This window comes from Balaenoptera musculus, chromosome 4 (assembly GCF_009873245.2).
Source record: "Balaenoptera musculus isolate JJ_BM4_2016_0621 chromosome 4, mBalMus1.pri.v3, whole genome shotgun sequence".
Taxonomy (NCBI): Eukaryota; Metazoa; Chordata; class Mammalia; order Artiodactyla; family Balaenopteridae; genus Balaenoptera; species Balaenoptera musculus.
This window is the reverse complement of record NC_045788.1, coordinates 132398994-132419610: the sequence shown is the minus strand read 5'-3', so window position 1 is coordinate 132419610 and position 20617 is coordinate 132398994. Positions and strand designations below refer to the sequence as shown.

The window sequence follows — 20617 nt, the reverse complement described above, 5'->3', positions numbered from 1 at the left end:
GAAATAAGTAAATAAATAAATAAAAATTTAAAAAGAGAACACAATGTGACTGCAGAGGCAGAAAAAAAAAAAAAAGAAAAGTAGCACAATCTAATGCTGAAATTATGAACTACCTCGACTTCATGGTTTGCAGTAGATGTCAGGAATTGCTGTATTTCCCTCAACTTATAAAAATCTTCCAGTATGTGAGTTTCTTGCGGTACTCTGGGCAGTTTGGTGCCCAGTTTGGGAACTGCAAATCTAGACAATCCAAATATTATGAAGACCTTACTTTGTCAACAAGAACTGCATAAACTGTGTCTGGCTGACTCTCCAACTGACCTCATTTTTACCACTCTGGCCCTCCCTCCCTTGCAGACAAAGTGGCCCTTTTGCTGTTTCCTGACCTCTCTGATTACCTCGCTACCTCAGTGCCTTTGCATTAAATATATATATATATATATATATATATATACACACATATATATTTATTTGTTTATTTGGTTGCGTTGGGTCTTAGCTGTAGCATGCGGATCTTTTCGTTGCAGCACGTGGGCGTCTCTCTAGTTGTGGTGCACAGGCTCCAGAGAGCCGGGGCTCAGTAGTTGCGGCTCGGGTTTAGTTGCCCTGTGGCGTGTGGGATCTTTGGGATCTTGGGATCTTTGGGATATTAGTTACCCGACCAGGGATCAAACCCTTGTCCTCTGCATTGGAAGGGGGATTCTTAACCACTGGACCACCAGGGAAGTCCCCTCAGTGCCTTTGCATTTGCTGTAGCTCCTACTTGGAATGCTCTTCCCCCATGGGTTGCTGCCCTAACTCACTCAGGGCTGTCCGCTGGTCCCTGTGTACACCAGTCACAACCCGCCCCCCACCCCCACCGCCCCAAGCCTTTACTCATCTCCAGAGCGCTCAAGTTGACCTGCCTACCATTCTGCACTTTCAGGGGTGATTTGCCCCACACAAAACCTCTTTGAAAATATAATTACATTTGGAATTAGTGGTCCAGGATTACTTCAATAGCAGCAAAGTAAAATTGCAGTGTTGATGTAGTTAAAATGTTAACAAACACCAAAAAAAGTAAACTGAATAATAAAGACCAAAGAAAGTAAAGGAAATAATGAAAGTGCACAGAACTGTCATAATTTGAACTAGCAAGCCAGGAATACTCTGTGGTGGCAGTGGTACTTGGCTGCTGAGACCTCTAAATCCAAACTGTTCCTGGATGGGTGAAGAAACATCCCCCCTCCGGAGGAAGGGACTGCAAAGTCTCATTGCCAAGAGGCTTGCATTCTAGGCTGGGAGGGATTTGTGGATGAGCTTTGCAATGCACCACACCATCTTTTTCCCATTGATCTTTGGTGCCATTGTTGGTTTTTTTTTTTCTTTTTTCTCGTTAAACTTTGTTTTAAGGGGTCTCAAAATTCTGTGCCAGATGTTTGGTCAAGTTGTTTCCATTAAAAAGTGCTGATTTTAAAAACTAATAACTTAAAACTGACACACACACACACACATGCACACAAGCCAAACATTCTGTTTCCTTCTGAAGGCTTTTATGATACACTGATATTATTAACCAGTTTAAATGGCCAATTGAGACAAACAGTGCTGAGATCATTCTTTCACCACTGGTTAAGATGGGGGTGGCAGGTACTGGGGATCATATTAATTTAGCCTTCTGAGCTTTCTGGGCAGACTTGGTGACCTTGCTAGCTCCAGCAGCCTTCTTGGCCACTGTTTCGATGACATCCATAGCAACTGCGTGTCTCATGTCACGAACAGTAAACGACCCAAAGAGGGATCAGAGAAGCTCTCAACACACATGGGCTTATAGGAACCGTATCAACCATGGCAGACTCACAAGATTTCAAGGATCTGGGACCATCTTCTGGCTTCTTCTCAGAACGGCAATCAATCTCCTTCAGCTCAGCAAATTTGCAAGCAATGTGAGCTGGGTGACAATCCCACACAGGTGCATAGCCAGCACTGATTTGGCCTGGATGGTTTAGGATAGTCCGGAAGTCAGCTGCTTCCATTGGTGGGTCATTTTTGCTGACACCACCCACACTGCCGTGGTGAATATCTTTGACAGACACCTTTTCGATGTTGAAGCCCACATAATCCCCCGGAAGAGCTTCACTCAGAGCTTCATGGTGCATTTCATCAGACTTGGCTTCAATTATAACATTGACTGGAGCAAGGTGACCACCATGCTGGGTTTGAGAACACCCGGCTCCGCAGGGACAGTATCAATTCCGTCAATTTTGTAGATGTTCTGGAGGGGCAGACAAATGAGTTTGTCAGTTGGATGAGTTGGTGGCAGAATGCAATCCAGAGCTTCAGGCGGTGTGGTTGCACTGGCATTGCCATCTTTATGGATGACTTTCCATGGCTCCAGCATGTTGTCACCATTCCAATCAGAATTGGCACAGATGCTACTGTGTCAGGGTTATAGCCAATTTTCTTAATGTAGGTGCTGACTTCCTTAATGATTTCCTTGTATCTCTTTCTGGCTGTAGGAATCCCTTTTGTTAACACCAACAATGAATTGCTTCACACCCAGTGTGTAAGCCAGAAGGGCACACTCATGGGTCTGCTTGTTCTTGGAACACTTGCTGCAAATTCACCAACACCATCAGCAACAATGAAGACAGCACAGTCTGGCTGAGAAGTGCCTGTGATCTTGTTTTTGATAAAGTCTCTGTGTCCTGTGGCATCAATGATGGTCACATAATACTTGGTGGTCTTGAATTTCCACAGGGAGATATTGACGGTGATACAACATATCAATGGTGATGCCACACTTACGTTCATCTTTCACTTTGTCCAAGACCCAGGCAACCTTGAATGAGCCCTTTCCCATCTCAGCAGCCTCCTTCTCAAATTTTTCGGTGGTTTTTTTTGTCAGTCCCACCATATTTGTAGATCAGATGGCCATTAATGGTAGACTTGCCTGAATCTAAGTGTCCAGTGATGACAATGTTGATATGAGTCTTTTCCTTTCCCATTTTGGCTTAGATTCAGCCGTGGGTTTCATGACAGCTGTGTTCTGGTGGAAAACCCGTTGTGAAAAAAGTAGTGCTACCTTTATCATATGTCAAGTTCCTGTATATGCAAAGGTCTTTGTTTTCTTTTGAATAAAGTTTTAATTTTGGAATAATTCTAGATTTGCAGAAAAGTTGAAAAGAGGAATTCCATACACCCTCATCCAGTTTCATCTAATATCCATATTTTTCATGCTTATTTGGGACTTTTGTTAAAACTAAGAAACCAACTTTGGTACATTGCTGTTAACTAAACTCCAGACTTTATTCGTATTTTACCAACTTTCCCCCTAGTGTCCTTCTCCTGTCCCAGGATCGAGTCCAGGGCATCACAGAGCATTTAGTTGTCATGTCTCCCCACTCTCATCTGATCTTTGACAGTTTCCCAGTTTTTCCTTGTTTTTCATGATCTTGACAGTTTTAAAGAGTACAGGTGATGTATTTTTTAGACTCCCTCAATTTAGATTTGTCTGACGTCTTTCACATGATTGGGCTGGGGTTATGGGTTTGGGGAAGGATGCTATAGACGTGAAATGCCCTTCTCATCACATCACGTCAAGGGTACCTGATAGCAACATCACTTATCACTGGTGATGTTAACCTTGATCACTTGGTTAAGGTAGTGTTTGTCATGTTTCTCCACTCTGAAGTTATAATTTTTCCTTTTCCATACTCTAATCTTTGGAAGTTGGTCACTAAGCCTACACTGGAGGAGGTGAGGAGGGAGTGTGTGATCTAAGCTCCACCTCTTGGAGCAGGAAGTAACTACATATATTACTTGGATTACTTTTGTAAGAAGATTTGTAAGGAATCTTACCTTGTAAGGAAGACCTTCTCCCCATTTATTTATTTATACAATCATTTAATATCTGTATAGACATGTACATTTATTTTATACCTGGGATTATAATCCAATACTATGTTAATTATTTTGTCACTCAAATTGTTCCATTGGGAATTATTTCAAGTTGGTTCCTGTGTCCCTTTGACATATCCTCCATTTTTCGGGAAACATTTCTTACTTTCTGGTACTACAAGATGCTCAGGGCTTGTTTAATATGTGCTCTGTCCCAGCCTTAGAATTTGCCATTTCTCCAAAGAGTCCTGGCTCCTTTTATTTGGTAATGGTATTAGAAATCAAGATGTGGGCACTGGGTGTGCTCATTGCCACTGGGGTGTCACTGCTTCTAGGTTCTGTCAGTGAAAAGAGCTAGGAAATATATACACGTGTACAAACCCAGGTATAATACATATCTATACTTATTTCTGTATCAATCTATCTCTGTTTATATTAAGTTAAATATGTGATCACAGTGATATCTCCAACTCTTATCAGCCTCACAGGGTTCATTCTAGCCTTACCTTCTTGTTTATAAGTAACTGCCCTCTTCAACAGTGAGAAACCTGACCCCCACCATTTTCCATCCATTTGCTTGTTTGTTTAATTCCAGGATGCATAAAAGCAGTTTCAGAGTTGTTAACCTATACCTCCACGACACAGGTCTGTTTTTGAGTCTATATTCTGTTACACCGCTCTATTTGTCTTTTTTTTTTTTTTTACCACTACCATTCTAATTTGACTATTATAATTTTAAGATATGTCTTCATGCATGATAAGGAAGTATTTTTGACTCAGCTACTCATAGACCTTTATTTTTCCACACAAATTTATCATGATTTTTTTTTGAGTTTCTTAATTTTGACTGGAATGGCAATAATTTGTTTTATAGCTTAATTTAGGAAGAATTAACTAACAAATATACACTGTGAAGACATTCTTCCTTGAAACATTTTATTGTCTATTTAGTCAGATCTTCTTTTACAATTTTCTCCTTAAAGATGTTGTGCAGTCATTTTAGTTTAATTCTGAAATAATTTACAGGTTTTTTTTCCTTTGTGTTGGTGTCTTGTTTTCTGCTACATTTTTAAATTAGTTATTGCTAGTGCAGAGGTAATGATACCAATTTTGGTGACTTGATCCTATATCTGACAACCTGGCTAAACTTTTATTTAGTTTGTATTTCTGTTGAATTTTATAAGTAGATGACAGTTTTGTCTCTCCTAATTCTTCCATATCTTGTTTCTTTGTCTTACCTTATCTCATTAACCAGGACCTCTAGTAATAGACAGCAGCATAGTGTGAATTCATCTGTGTCTTTCCTATTGTTCCCAGGCATAATTCAAATGCATCTACAATCTTTCCATTATGTAAAATGGTTACTGTAGGTTTTAGGTACATATAATCTTTATTAAGTTAAAGAAGCTCCTTCTATTCCTAGTTTTATGAGAATTTAAAAAATCATGACTAGGTATTTTTTCAAATACATTTTTCCATCTATTGAGATAATTTATTTTTCTCCTTTTATCTATTAATGTGGTGAATTACATAGACATGACATCAAACCATCCTTGTATTTCATGTCTTTTTTTCAAGTGCAGTGTTGGATTAGGTTAGTTAATATTTTATTTACACACATCTATGTCCATAAGTGAAATAAGCCCATCATTTTCTTACTTTGTATTATCTATAGTTAGTTTTGTATTTAAGGTTATATTAACCTCATAAAAGATGTTGGGAATCTTTCCTTCTTTTTTGTTTTATGAAGCAAACTGAATAAGGTAGGGATTATCTGTTTCTTAAAAGATTGCAAGAACTTACCTGAAAATCACCTGTACCTTGGGAAAGGTTTGGTTATCATATCATTTTATTTAACAATTATTGGTCTATCCAAATTTTCTAGTGTTTTTTGTGTCAATTTTGGGATTTTCACCCTTTTCCAGAAGGGTAATTTGTTAACTTCTTTTTGTTTTGAAAGTTTTTGTGAATAGTTGTTTCTAAATACATTTATAAATATATTTAAATATTTACTATTTAAAATCTATGTTTGCATACTGTTTTCCCCCTTTACTCCTGTGTCTTGTTGTTTTGCAGTTTTTCTTTTTCCGTCCTCATTTATCTTGCCACAGGTTTGTTTACTTAATCTAAAAAACAAAAACAATCAGCTTTTGGTTTGTGAATATTCTTTATTGTTTTTCTCATTTTCTTTATAACTGGGTTCTCTCCTTATCTTTGCTACTTTTTTCTTCTTACTTCTTTGGGTTGATTCTATTGTACTTTTTCCAATTTCTTGATTTGAATATGTATTATCAGTTCATTTGTTTTCAACCTTTCTTGCTTTCTGATAAATGTACTTAAAGCTACAAATTTTCCTCTAAGACCTGTGTCCCACAGACTAAGCAATGTAAAGTGTTTGTTTTATTGCATTCCAAGTCTTTCATAATTTCCCTAATGCTTCCCAAGGATTACTTAGAAGTTTTGTTTTTGTTTTTGTTTTCCCTCTCCCAGGCTTTTTTATTACATTACTTTTTTTGACTGTGTTGGGTCTTCGCTGCTGCACACGGGCTTTCTCTAGTTGTGGCGAGTCCGGGGGCTACTCTTCGTTGCGGTGCACGAGCGTCTCATTGCAGTGGCTTCTCTTGATGTGGAGCACGGGCTCTAGGTGCAAGGGCTTCAGTAGTTGTGGCAGGTGGGTTCAGTAGTTGTGGCTCTCGGGCTCTAGAGCGCAGGCTCAGTAGTTGTGGCTCACGGGCCTAGTCGCTCCGTGGCATGTGGGATCTTCTCAGACCAGGGCTTGAACCTGTGTCCCCTGCGTTGGCAGGCGGATTCTTAACCACTGCGCCACCAGGGAAGCCCTTTAAGGGATTTTTAAAAACCTATCCTCTTATTATCAAGGTCAAATTTTATTGCCTGATGGTCAGAGAACATGGTCTGTATGATGTTGATTTTTTTTTTTTGGAATTTATTAGGGCCTCCTTTGTGGCCTAGGAGGTAGTCAATCTTTATGACTGTTCCCTGTTATTTAAGAAGAACATGTATTCTGTTTGTGTGCATAAAGTTCTCATACCAGCTATTAATTTGAATACATTGTTATTCAAATTTTCTATATTTTCTCATATTTCTGTCCAATGACTAAGATGTTAGACTAGTTTTCACATAGCTTTGAAATTTTATCATTGATATTTTAATCTCTTAATTGGGTATGGATTTTGCTACATTTCACTGTTCAAAGATTAGGGCCATCAACTCAATAACCTATTATTTTGAGCAGGTCTGATCTGAGACCCTTGGTCATCAACACAATACATATTTTTTGTGGATATGACTCTTATGGGAATTGTCCTAGTAGGATGAGTGCATACTTCCCAAATGGATTGAAGTATATTTTAAACACAGGGGCATACCCCCCAACTATAAAATATGGGATAATGGCTGGAATTCACAGGCAGATTCACGCAGAATGTTCAGAAGCTCTTTGCCTCCTGGCCCATGACCTGCCTGTTCGTACCCCCGCTCCAGCCCCCATTCAATGTCACAGTGACTAAAATGCAACTACTAGAAATTCACTGGGGGAGTTGTGATCTCCAAATGCCCTCTTTTAAAGTGTAAAAATATTCATGGGTTGGCTGCAAGTTGATATTATTCTCCAACACCTTATGGTAAATTCACCAAATTTCTCTATTTTCTGATAACTAGCTTAAAACAGCTTTCGTAAGGAAACAGGTTAAGGAGAAAGTGTGGGGAAGAAGTGGGACTTAGCATAGGGAGGGAGGCAAGAAAATGAATAATTCTGGAGGAAAGCATTGTCCCGGGATATAAGTTCTGGGAAAAGCTTGCAACAACTTGTGGCTTTGGGAAGATGGGGGCCGCGAGAAGGTGCGTGTGTGCATGTGTGGGGAGGTGAGCAGAGAGTGGACTTGGGGAAATTTAAGAAGACAAGCATCATCTAGGTTATGATTTTATCGACTGTCCTCACACTTTGGCTTAGTTCCATATTGGACAAGACGGGAACATTTTCTGCTCTTCTTCAATTTGTCTCAGAGGAGAAAAAAAGACAAATATGATGCTTCCGTTTTCTTTGATTTACTATCATTTCGGGTAAGAAACTCACAACAACCTAGCCTGGATCATACTAATGTGATGTATTTATTGCTCAAATAATTCATTTGATAATTATTACATGGCCTTGTAGCATCTCATATCATCTTGGGTTCTTGGTTAAATTCTTTATTGTGATTGAACTTATCAGGTTATCACAATGATACTTATCATCCCAGTGATACTGTAAATCTCTTGAGGGTAAGTCTACCATGTAGTATTTTTTGGAATCTATTATGGCTGGTTGTATAATGCAATGCACACAGTAAATATTGCTGTAGGTTTACTTATCTCTTCTAGCCTATGGACACTGTCTTTCACTGGAGTTCATAGTGACTGTTTTTGAAAGAATGTTTCATTCTTCCCACTGCTAAATAAGCAGATAATGGAACAGTTTTGAACTCGGGTAAGTGTCATACTAAAACATTCATCACTAAAGAGACTAAAACTTGTATCAGAATAGAGAAAGGAATTCCATACCTCTCCTCTCTATAATGTGATTGCATTAACAAGCATTTAACCAGATGAAATAATGCAGGGTAAACTGTCAGCTTGTGTACAGCAATATATCATTCTCACATCCTGAGAGTCCATGATAAACATGCTTTAATATGAACTTGGTATGGTCTTTGATTGAGCTTCTCCTTTTATCCATTTCCAGAACTTGAACTTAACCTTGTAAGATTGAAATGGGAATAAATAAACACACTCACTTAACATGTGCGAGATGTGAATGAGAAATATGGCCAGTGGAGATGAACTGGTTGGCTATTAGAGACTGGACTCTTCCCTTGGCTAATTCACCACAGTCCAGGGGCCAGTTCATAAGCTTGTAGATTTGAAAACCTGCATCCTGAGGCTTTTTGACAGCATACTTAGTCAACTTGCCTTTTAGGATAGATTGACATTAACCAAGCTCAAGACCCAGGTCTCTGTATTCATTTATATAGACACTTATTTTATTTTTTTGACTGCGTTGGGTCTTCGTTGCTGCACGTGGGCTTTCTCTAGTTGCGGCGAGCGGGGGCTACTCTTCATTGTGGTGCACAGGCTTCTCATCGTGGTGGCTTCTCTTGTTGCAGAGCACGGGCTCTAGGTGCACGGGTTCAGTAGTTGCGGTGCACAGGCTTAGTTGCTCCATGGCATGTGGGATCTTCCCGGACTCAAACCCGTGTCCCCTGCATTGGCAGGCAGATTCTTAACCACTTCGCCACCAGGGAAGTCCCCTGTTTCTAAATTGGGGTTAGGACACACGGGGTGAGTGGTCCACCACTTATCATCTGGGTAGTACTGCCAAGTTCTCCCACTCTCTCTGTCTTTGTTTGCCCAAGGCCACACAGGCAGAAACTGAATAGTTTTTGACTGTTTACTACCTCTCCCTGCTGTCTCTTTGGTCAGGTCCACCCTGGTTGAAAACAAACTTGGTGGTTGGCAATTAACCACAGAAGAGAACCCGTGTGGACAATTAGAATTAAGTCTGTCTTTGCTAACAAGAGTATTGCCCTTTACAGCCTGAATTTTGGGCATATCCCTTTCTGTTAGTACCGCTGCAAGAGCTCAGATCTTTTCAGGCCACTCCCTCTGACCTGCCTACAAGGTAGCCATTTCCACAGGCACAACAGTCCTGTCAGGTGAGGGACTCAGGGTCAACCCCATAGACTTTTTCTATAAGAGACTCTGAAATTCCAACAGGCCACAAAAAAACCACATTCTCAGATGCTCACTACAGACCTGCTTACAGAACACAGGAGGGTACTTCCTGAAACTAAAGGACAAGCTGACAGACAATTCCTGCAATCACCAAATTACTCATCTAATGGTTCATGATTTATTTGAACACATAACCAAGTATTGATGAAGTTGTATTAAAAAATGCACCAGCCTGTTTTTACTTATTTATTTATGCCTCCATTTTATTTCAGAACATTTAATGTGACTCTCAAGTCAATTAATAACATCTTACAAAAACACACAGTACTTTTTTTCCCGTCAGAGCAGTTTTTCATGCATTGCATCATTTTCTCCGCTCAGGACAGCTGGCTTTGCTGTCTCCATTTTAATGACGGTGGCTTAGATGTGGAGGCCGATGTGCTGTCCACGAAGGGTTTTCACAGACGTTACTTCATTTGATCCTTTCCTCCCACCCTGCAAGGCCGGAAGGGTGCCCGTCCTCCCATTAGTTTGGGGGAAGTGGAGGTCAGTCTGGGGCGACATCCCACCAAACAAGCTGGTCTTGGTTCGAGATGTGAGTGAGATACGCTAGGGGTCAGGGTTAGGGGAATCCACACGACTTCGGACCGGGTGTCTGACCAAGGACCTCCCCACAGAAGCCCGCCTGGCATTTAGCCAGGGGCATCCACCCTCCCGGCCAACCCGCAGGGCCTCGAATATGCAAAGCATCGAATCCCGCTGCATGTCAATCAAGTTCAAGAGGCTTCATCAGAGCGCTCTCAGGTCAAGAACTGATCTGATTGTGCTGCTACCACGCGTCTGGGCTCGGGCCCTCCGGGAGCGAAGGACCTGGGGGTTCTTCCTTCCAAGAACGCTCGAGAAGGCCGCCGATGGGCCTCTCCCCACCGCGGCCGAACGGGGCTGTCGTGGAGTGTCGGCTTGCCCCGGGCCGCCAGCAAGCCAGCTGGACCATTAGCACCAAAAGGGAACCCAGGCCGCCGGGTTCCCGCACCTTCACTACCTGCTTCCCGTCGGACCGTCCTTCTCACAGGTCCCGCCCCTTCCGCCGACCTCCCTCCGGAGGTCCTGCCTCTTCCGCCAGCCCCGCCCCTTTCAGGCCACGTGTGGGCCCGAGACACGCGTTGGTTGTCCGCGCGTGTCCTGTTGTCAGGCCCCCGGCTGTGTGGCTCCCGGCGCGCCCCCGCCCTCTCGGCCATGGGGGGCCCCAAGAGGAAGGCCCCGGGCGGCCCGGACGGCGCGGCTCCCCCAGCGGGCGCAGCCAAGCGGGCCCGCACCGAAGAGCTCACGGGCGTGCGCTTCAAGGCTCAGCTGAGGGACCCGCAGGGCGCTGGGCCGGGTGAGTGTGGGGCTCGGGGGAGAGAGTGCGAGCGTGCGAGGCTGTCTCCCGGCTTCGGTCTGGGTGGGGCCTCCGTGTGCAGACACAGCCGCTCCTTTCTGCAGAGCCCGGTCTCCCGATTTGCAGTCGGGAAACCGAGACCCGGGTGCTTTCGAGTCCAGGGCCCCGACTTGCTTGATTGTGACAGTTGCCTGCGACTGTATGCTTCCCTTTCCTGCGCAGCATCCCTCAGCAAGCTCTAAAATTCTTTATTGCAACCGCTAGGAAAGTGAATAACTGTACTACTCGTTCACACAACAAATTATTTGTCGAGTCCTGCCTGTGAGTCAGCTCGGGGCTGTTCAGTGAGCAGGTTTGCTACTACCGTGGCTGTCAGCTCTGTTTTCCGTAGCTCTGATTCTCCAACGCTCACACTGACCCGATAACAGGTAATAAGCTATCACATGAAGCCACCACAGGACTTGTCAGTTGACCCGGATTAGACTAGTGACTGATATGAAGCAGATTCTATAATTTCACTTTTTGAAAAGTGTGACCACCCGTCACAACTCCTTGTAATCCATTAGAAAGTATTTAGGTTACAAGGACAAAACACAATTGAATATGCTAGTATGTGGAAACACTGGCAGTGTGTCAAAATGAAACAGTGACAGTGTTTCTGTCAACTGAAAAATTATTAAGTTAATGGCCAGAATATCCTCAGTTTCCAGTTTGTCGTCCACAGATTTTGTTTTTAAACGTTTGGTACCTGCAACTGCTAGCCAGTGCTAGGAAGATGATACCTACTGTAGCTCAGAATTATACATTTCATACATTCATTTGTTCATTATTTACAAGGGCTTGTTATTTGCTAGGGTAGAGGTAAAATGGTGAGTAAGAATCACGTGGGCCCTGCCATCGTGAAGCTTATGAGTAATCAAGTGGGAAGGCAGATATCAGTCCGTAAAATCACGTACAGACTGTTCCAGCACAAGTCCTCTAAAGGACAGGGATAGGAAACTTTCTGGTGGAAGAAAGAGCATGTTTAATTATTTGAAGGATTGTAACCTTAGACACGTTCGCGGTTTTGCCCAGAGCTCTGTACTTTTGGGTGCTGCATTTGAACTGATTTCAGAAGGAAACCAGGGTTGACAGGCGCTGGGTGCAGATGAAGGAGTTGGGAGGTGTGGCAGGGCTGAAGGCAGTGGGTGAAAGTGTGAATCCCTTGTGTGAGGCTCTGTTGGATTTGTGTTTGAATCTGGTCTCGGGTTCTCCCTCCCTTTTGATATGTTCTTGTAACTTTCTGTGGTAGGATCACCTCACTGGACCATCAGAGAGGTGGATCTGATCAATGTTAGGGGGTTTTGTTTTCATCCAGGTGTTAGGGAAGGTTTTTTTTCTGTTGTGTTTTGTTTTTCCAGCTTTATTGAGATATTATTAACGTATAGCATATGTAAGTTTCAGGTGTACAATGCGGTGATTTGATATACATGTATAGTGTGAAATCATTACCCAAATAAGGTTAGTCAACACTTCCATCCCGTCATATAATTACCACGTTTTTGGGGTGACAGCATTTAAGATCTGCTCTCTTAATAACTTTGAAGTATATGATACAGTATTGTTAACTATAGTCACAATGCTGTACATTAGATTCCTTGGAACTTATGCATCTTATTGCTATAAGTTTATACCCTTTGACCAACATCTCCTCATTTTACCCATCCCCCGGTCCCTGGCAACCTCCATTCTACTCTCTGTTTCTATGAGTTTGGCTTTTTTAGATTCCACATATAAGTGAGAACATAACAGTATTCGTCTTTCCCTGTCTGACTTATTTCACTTAATGCCCTCAAGGTCCATACATGTTGTCTCAAAAGGCAGAGTTTCCTTCTTTTTTAGAGGCTGCATAATATTCCGTTGTATACATTTCTGTATATAGGTATAGATAGACCACATTTTCTTTATCCATTATAGTCCCTTCATGGTGGTGGGGGAGGGGTGGGTAGGAGGGGAGAGCAGGGTTAGATTGATAAAGACCCAGAGGGTGCTTAGGAGTGGGTGAGTATCAACATCGGGGAGGATACCTGCATCAGGAAGCGTTCTGCTCTAAACCAGTGCCCTTGAAAGATGTTGCCTATGACTTAGTGGTGATGGAGGAAAGACCGTGTCCTAACTCTTGGTCCCCCATCTCCTCCCTGCTACTCTGTTCTCCATCTCAGTAAGTGGCACTTCCAGTCACCTGGATGTTCCTGCTGAAATCTCCCTCTGTTTGCAGTAGCGGCTGAGATTGTTTCTAACTGTCCTCGTTCACATTTGATCGTAACTCTCATTTCAGCCTGGAAGCCTTTGTTTCTGCAGCAAGAAACTGCCACGAGAAGATGTGTATGATGTCGTGGAGGGGTACATAAAGATTTCTGTTGAGTGTGCAGAGATTTTCCAGCTCCTGAGTGGGGAGAAGCACCCTGAAAGTGAAGTATGCTATTCTTACCTGGCCTGATGGAGAGAAGAAAAAGTTAATGCTACTGTTGTGTTAAGCTTGATGAAGAGAAATGTGATATAAATTTCCAAGACATTACCAGCTTTCTACAGAAAATGATGCTCTGTGCCTGTGCTGTAGGGATACGTTCATTTTTGCATTATAACCTTTGAAAGCATTTTAGTGGAAAATAGTAACTTGTTATTGGTGAATAATACCAGAAGGAAAGATCATAGATTCTTAATCTAAATCCACTTAGTCTCACCATGGTTTGCTTTAACAAAAGGGAAATAGGTAAAGACTGTGTGTCACAGGTACAGACATATATTGAGTTGACTGTTGTTTTCTGGTTCCAAAGAGGTTCAAAATTTAGGATATTTATGAACCTGTTGAAATCTCAGGATTATTGCCATAAGGCTGTAGAGCTGAATATCGCCAAAGCAGTGAGGCTGAATCGATAGCAGAAATTTCTCTTTTAATTTCATTTGGTTTAATTGTAAGCAAGCTTATGTCTATTTAGCTAGACTATTGGGACAAGACTAATTCCAGAGCCTGGGGCCTGGCAGATCCCTGTGTTTGGCTTGGGATCTGGGTAGGCGTCATCCTGCAAGTTGAAGGTTTTAAACCTGCAGGTGGCTGTGGCTAAGACTAGAGGAGAACATGTAGAAGAGGAAAAGAAAGGAGATGGTTAGTAAGCATTTCAGTTCTGTCTTTGCAGATGCTTTTAATATTTCAAGTTTTCGAGGCCATATTATTGCGGACAGCCAGTGACCTTTCCCATTTTCGTGTGGTGGGAACCAACATCGTGAAAAAGCTAATGAATAACCACATGAAGCTCATCTGTGAGTCCCTGTATGCTTCGGGTTACAGGTAAGTTGCCCGCCTTTCCGTGGCAGGAGTAGCCTTGGGCTTGGTCTGCCTTCAGCGCTCCACAAGTGCACTTGACCTTTCCTCCACTCACAAACAGAGCGGAGCAGTTTCCGAGGCCGTCAAGACTGTGGCTCTGCCCCTCCTGTTGACCGGCCCCTCACCAAATCCTCTGCCACCAGGTGTCCCTCTCCTCCCGCCCTGCTGCTCTCCCTGCTGTCTTGGGAACACTTCAGACCTCCTTCAAGCTGCCTGTCCTTTTGTCCCGACAGCTCTTCCCCGAGGTCCTCTCGGGCACCCTCCCTCTCCGCCTTCAGGGCTTTGCAGAGGTGTCATCTCAGGGAGGCCCTCTCTGGCCGCCACATCCACAGCTATACGTGTGACATAATATCCGTACCGACGTCTTGACTCGCTGTCTCCCTCCCCTAGAATTCAGGGTACCTGCAGGTGGAGGCCTTGACCGTCCTGTAAAACGCCATCCTCCCAGCACCTAAACGGTGCCTAGTATGTAGTAGGTGCTCAGTAACGGTGAATTTTGGGTAACTGCAGGATGGGAAGGCAGCCGGGAGCTCGCATTTGGAGATGCCCACCGTGCAGAAGTGTTCCTCGTGCCCTGCAAAGGCAGGGGTGGTGTGGGTCCAGATACATGACCATTTACTGGCCACAGACACGGCCATCTTCTTCTGACCTTGCCTTTTGTGTTCTTGGATCCTGCTCAAACTCAGATTTTTAGCTTTCTTTGAAGATTTCCTGAGGGTTTTTTTTTTAAAGAAAGAGCGTGTCTGCATGTCTCCTTCCTTCCGTTTTCTGGTTTGGGGGTAGCAGACCACACAGCCGAGTGTGCAGCTGCTTCTCGGGGGGTGGCTTTGTGTTTCTGCTGTCCTGACACACCTGGTTTCCTTCTTGTCTCTGAACAGGATGGCTCGAGCCTGCCTGAACCTGATGGCCGCCATGGTGACCCAGGGTCCCGAGGCTGCCAGGGACGTCTGCAGCCATTTCGATTTGAATAAAAAGACCTTGTACACGCTGGTGACCAAGAGGGATTCAAAGGTGAGGCGCGCCGAGCGTCCTTTCCCTTTGAGGGGGCAAAGTGTTTGACGTGTCCTCCTCTGTCTGGCCTCGGTCCTCGCGTAGATGGGGCGGGAGGCCCCTGTGTGGAGAGACGTGTGCCTCGGCTGGAGCCTGTGAGGAAGGGAGGCCTCACTCCCGGCTGGCGGTGAAGGTCCGGTCGCCTGCGGAGCCCGAGTGCCAGGGACGTCTGAGGCCAGCCTCCCTGGGGGCTCTGCATCGCAGTGCCTTCCTGGCCTGTGAGGGTGATGTAGCTTGCGAGCGTCTTCACAGAGCACTGGAAACAGTCTCCGTGTGCCTCGTGGCGAGGCCCTGCTGGTGGCCTGGTCCTCCCGTGCGGGGTCCGTCCACTTTGTAGAAGAGCCTTGGGAGGCCAAGCCAGTGACCTCCTCAAAGAGGACGTTTATGGCTTTTTACCATGCTTCTTGCGCCTCCCAATTATAAGGCTTACAATGAGTAGGGGCTGGCTTGTGCCAAAGAGAATGGACATGTAAATGCTTGGTTTTCAGGAGAGCTGTTAAAAAAAAAAGTTTCCTGGTGGCTCCAGAAGTTTCACTTGGGTTTGGAAAGGTTCTTGAGGAAAGAGTACGAGTTTCAGGACTCGTAGGCTGGAGCAAGGGCACCCTCCCGACACGTGTGCCAGCTGCAGCTGCCGAAGCGCCTCTGCCCGTTTGTGCGCCCACTCTCCCAGCTGGTGCCCCGGTGCCAGTGCCACAGCCGCCCGGGCTCCGTGCTCCGCGCCCCCGTCCTGAGCGCCGGGACCAGGCCGCAGAGGCCCAGCCCTGTCTGCCCAGGTGGAGGAGCCACACTAGAGTAAGTGACTTCTGCAGCCAGGCGTCACCTTGTTCTCCAGCGCTTCCCGGGGCTTAAGAGTTTCTGCGTTGCCAGGTAATAGACTGAAGGTTAATCACGGTCACAACAGTGTTGAGGGTTTTCCTCGGTTATGAATAAGGTTTTCTCTGAGGAAAAAATTCCAGGTCTTAGTGTTTCATGGATACTATGATTAACGTGTCAGAAGTTTCATTTAGTGAGTGATGGCTCCTGGCGTCTAAGTGCGTATCTAATAAAAGATACTGTTTGCACACTAGGGCAGATATCATGGCTCTTTGGTCTTCCCTGGCAATCAGCCTGGCAGTAATTACCTGTCAGAATCCCTTCCCTTTCCCACCCTGTGTCTTGACCTCAGCCAGCCCAGCCATCTAAGTAAAGTACACGTCAGTGGACAGGCCAGTCACCAGGACACAGTGTGGGAAAATCCAAGCTGGGCTTCCCGGCCTGGATCCGGCTGCAGGCCGGCACATGTGCTGCTTCATCTCAGGGCCTCGCAACTTATTTTACATCTCTCTTGATCTGTAAAACGGGAGTTGTTGTTGAAATGGAAGTATTTTTACTTTCTTTAATCATCTATATCAAGTATCTTAAATACTCTGTATATTGTAGGAAATGGTTTCTAGACATTAAAAAATTTTTCTAGTATGAGAAATATCAGGGACATTCAAAGATATAGAATGGGGCTTCCCTGGTGGCGCAGTGGTTGAGAATCTGCCTGCCAATGCAGGGGACGCGGGTTCGAGCCCTGGTCCGGGAAGATCCCACATGCCGCGGAGCAACTAGGCCCGTGAGCCACAACTACTGAGCCTGCGCGTCTGGAGCCTATGCTCCGCAACAAGAGAGGCCGCGACAGTGAAAGGCCCGCGCACCGCGATGAAGAGTGGCCCCCACTTGCCGCAACTAGAGAAAGCCCTCGCACAGAAACGAAGACCCAACACAGCCAAAAATAAATAAATTAATTAAAAAAACAAAAAAAGAAAACAAAAAAACCCAGCCCATCTCAATTAAAAAAAAAAAAATAGAGAACGGCACAATGAATTCCCACGTACCTGTCATCCAGCCTCAGACCCTGTCACCCCTCCCCCCTTTTGGGTTGTTTTGGGGCAGTCTGTTACAGCACATCCCACGTATATTTCACCATCGATATTTCAGTGTGTGTCTCTAACAGAAAGAACATTTTATGAAACAAAACCATGGTGCCATCATTGTACCTAACACCATTAATAATTTCTCAACATCATCTAATGCCCAGGGTGGCCTCAGCTTTTCCCCAACTATCTCAAAAACGTCTGTACACTTCGTGGTTCAAATCAGGGTCCAAAGAAGAGCTGCACATTGTGTTGGTTGATACCTTTCTTAAATCTCTTCGTTTCTTTGAGTTTTCTGCCTCTCCCCCACTTTTTTTTTTTTTTTTTTCCTTTTTGTTATTGAAGGAGCTGGGAGATAAATTTTTTTGACATTTTGACATTGTTTTTATGTTAACATTTTATGTTTTCATTGTTTTTATGTTTTTATGTTAACATTGTTTTTATGACATTTTAACAAATGTTTTTTAACATTTCGGAGGGACTTATTAAAGCTTCATGAAGAAAGAGGATTATGAATATTTTTTCACCCAAAGAAAGCACTGTTAAAAATCCTGTGCCAAAGAACAGTTTTACCAAATATGTTTTGGTCTATTTTAGACAGTGTTTTGCAGAACAAGCCATAGAGTTCAGGGTGTTTTCTTCCTGGGATGATAACCCTGTGAATTCACGGGGTAGGAACGAAGAGTAGGCGTGTGGCCTTCTTGCCTCTGATGGCGTTTGCTGGAGGTGGAAGGTGGAGGCGCCGGGACAGCGAGGGGCTGTGGTCAGGTGGAGAGGCCCGGTGGTGGCTGCTGGAGAGGGGCCGGGGCTACGTCTCGGGGGTTTTGTTCTCCACAGTGTCAGGAATCTGAAATTTAGGGTTCTCTGGGATAAACAAGATGGATGCCAGCAGGTGAGAACTAACCTCTCTTTCAGTTCAGAATCCATTGCTGGCACCCCTGAGAGGATCTAGTCCAACTCTGCTGTGTTCGCGCAGGATAGAAAGACCTGCAAGGACAGGTTGGGGCCAACATTCCAGGGCCCTGACTCCCAATACTTCAGTGGAGGAAAAAACCCTAAGACTTGTGGAACATTTCCTACTCTCTGGGAAAGGGTAAAACCTAATTTAATTTTATAAGGCAAGTTTTAGCATTTTGCCAGAATTCTTTTGAAATGTGAGGTGTACGTAGACCAGGATAACAAGTTAACTGTGCTTGAATTAGGTGACACGTTTGTTTGAACAGTGAGACGTCTGGATGGCTTGGGAGCAGTTGTTACTTTAAGCTTCCTGAGGACAGGGGCAGAATCTGAGTCACCTTTGCATCCTCTCAGCCTGAGTTTATGGCATCTTGAGTGTAATTGGTGTTTTATTAACATCGAGTTGGTGAATGAAGCACTGGAGCGTTGCTGACAGTCTAAGGAGTGCAGCTCACTTTCAAGACTTTAGCCATCATTGTACCCAAACTCCATATTGTGAAGAGGCCCACAGGTTGGTCCCCAGAACAAGAGGGTAGTTTGGGGCTCTTAGTGTATTTGGAGTAAAGCAGCATTGATCTTAGGGTCTTGCTGACGTGTGTTCTGTGGTGTGGATGGAGTGTGGTGTGGATGGATAAACTCCATCAGTACGAGGAACGAGCAAGGCCTCCACCCAGATGTTACAGACCAGGGGTCGGGTGCTTGTTCTTTTCTCCAGAAGAAACATATCCAATAAAACAAGACAGAATTAATTAAATACATAGAGGCCTAAATGGTGCCAACTACGGTCCTTGCACCTTCAGAAAAAGTGGAACGAAGATGCCATGGTACCCCCGAGAAGAAGGAACTTCTCTGTAGGCAGATGTGAAGTTGGGCGTGAAGCAGTGTGTTTGTACAGGTATTTCGTATCATTCCAGTTCCAGTACTTACTCACTTAGTAGTTATGTCACCTTAAGTGAGGTTTTTAAAACCTCAGTTTCCCCAACTGTAAAATGGGTATTGTGGGCATCTGTACCTCAGATCGTTATAAGGAGTAAATGAGATAACAGATGTGTAGCATCTGACATAGTGTCTGGCACATAGTAAGTGCTCAGTGAACGTTATTGATACCATCACCATCATCACCACCATCACCACCATCACCACCATCATCACCATCACCACCGTCATCACCATCATCACCATCATCACCACCATCATCATCATCATCATCATCATCATAATCATCATCATCACCATCATCACCATCATCACTACCATCACCATCATCACCATCATCACCACCATCATCATCATCATCATCATCATCACTACTGCCCCCACTAAGTGGAATGGGACTCTTGGAAGGCGGAGACTCCTTAATTTTTTCAGGCGTTCAGGGCAATGATTCTCTGTGATGTTAACTTACTTCTTGTCATCAAATTAAAGTACCTTTGGAATAACTGAAATAGGGAAAAGTTTTCGGTGTAAGCAGTGGAGGATCTGAGCATATGTGCTAGTTCTGGTCCAACTGACAAGAGACCTGCGTGATCATATGCCGTGGGTTCTTTGGATGTAAAAAGGGAATGTGAGACACGGGTTTGTCTTAAAGTTACTGGGAGGGAAAACTGATCAGGTGGCCCTAGTGGTTTCCCCTGAGGTGTTGGCTGTTGGTCATGGCCTTCGGGCTCTCACTGAGGATGCTCTCCTGGGTAATGGCTGATGCCTGCAGGACAGTGTAGATTGCAGTCCTGGGAAGGCCATGGTGGGTTTGTAATGAGACAGCATCTGTACTTTGGTGTCTGATGTAAATTTATAGTATAAAAGCCAGACGTCACCTCATTGATGTCTCATCAGAATCAGCACGAGCCTTTCCATTATCTCTGGATTTTCAAAAACAGATGTATTATTTCATTACACAAGAGTAGGTCATATCTAGACAGGCTGAGAGTCTTCTGCTCTAAACCAAAGTGGTCCATGAACTAAAAATGTGTATATATTCCAGTCGGGGAAGGGGAGACCTATACTTTTGTATTTAGAGAGAGTTTGAAAGAGAAGGAGAAATAGAGCAGAAGATTGAGGGGAAAGAGCAAAGAAAAAACCCCTTTGTTTACATGAAGAGATGACCAGTGCTTTTAGACTTAGACCCGCTAATGGCACAAGCCCAGGAGGCCTCTGTGATACTGGGACGGGCGGGGCGTGCCTGCTGCGTGTTCCTGCTTCCCCGGGGGTGCGTGTGTGGATACGCATGTGACATGCGGGTCTCCTTTGCCCCCAGGGAGTGCATGACGTCCGGCTGGCCTACATTCAGTTCGCTCTTTCCTTCTTGATAGCAGGCGATGACAGCACAGTCGCACAAGTGCTGGAGTTGAAAGGTAGGTGTGT

The 20617-nt window shown here is 44.3% G+C and overlaps 1 protein-coding gene and 1 pseudogene across 1 annotated transcript in view; one reads left to right on the top strand and one right to left on the bottom strand.

The window, feature by feature from the left end:
* Positions 1–1639: 1639 nt before the first annotated feature.
* On the bottom strand, positions 1640–2989 carry LOC118894079 (annotated as a pseudogene).
* A 6886-nt stretch (positions 2990–9875) lies between these two features.
* URB1 (URB1 ribosome biogenesis homolog) overlaps positions 9876–20617 on the top strand; it is a 66168-nt gene continuing 55426 nt past the window's right edge. Inside the window, 6 exon segments of the mRNA XM_036850460.1 lie at positions 9876–10987; positions 13305–13311; positions 13313–13442; positions 14164–14315; positions 15230–15362; positions 20511–20607. Coding sequence (XP_036706355.1) covers positions 10846–10987; positions 13305–13311; positions 13313–13442; positions 14164–14315; positions 15230–15362; positions 20511–20607 — 661 coding nt within the window. The 5' untranslated portion in view covers positions 9876–10845.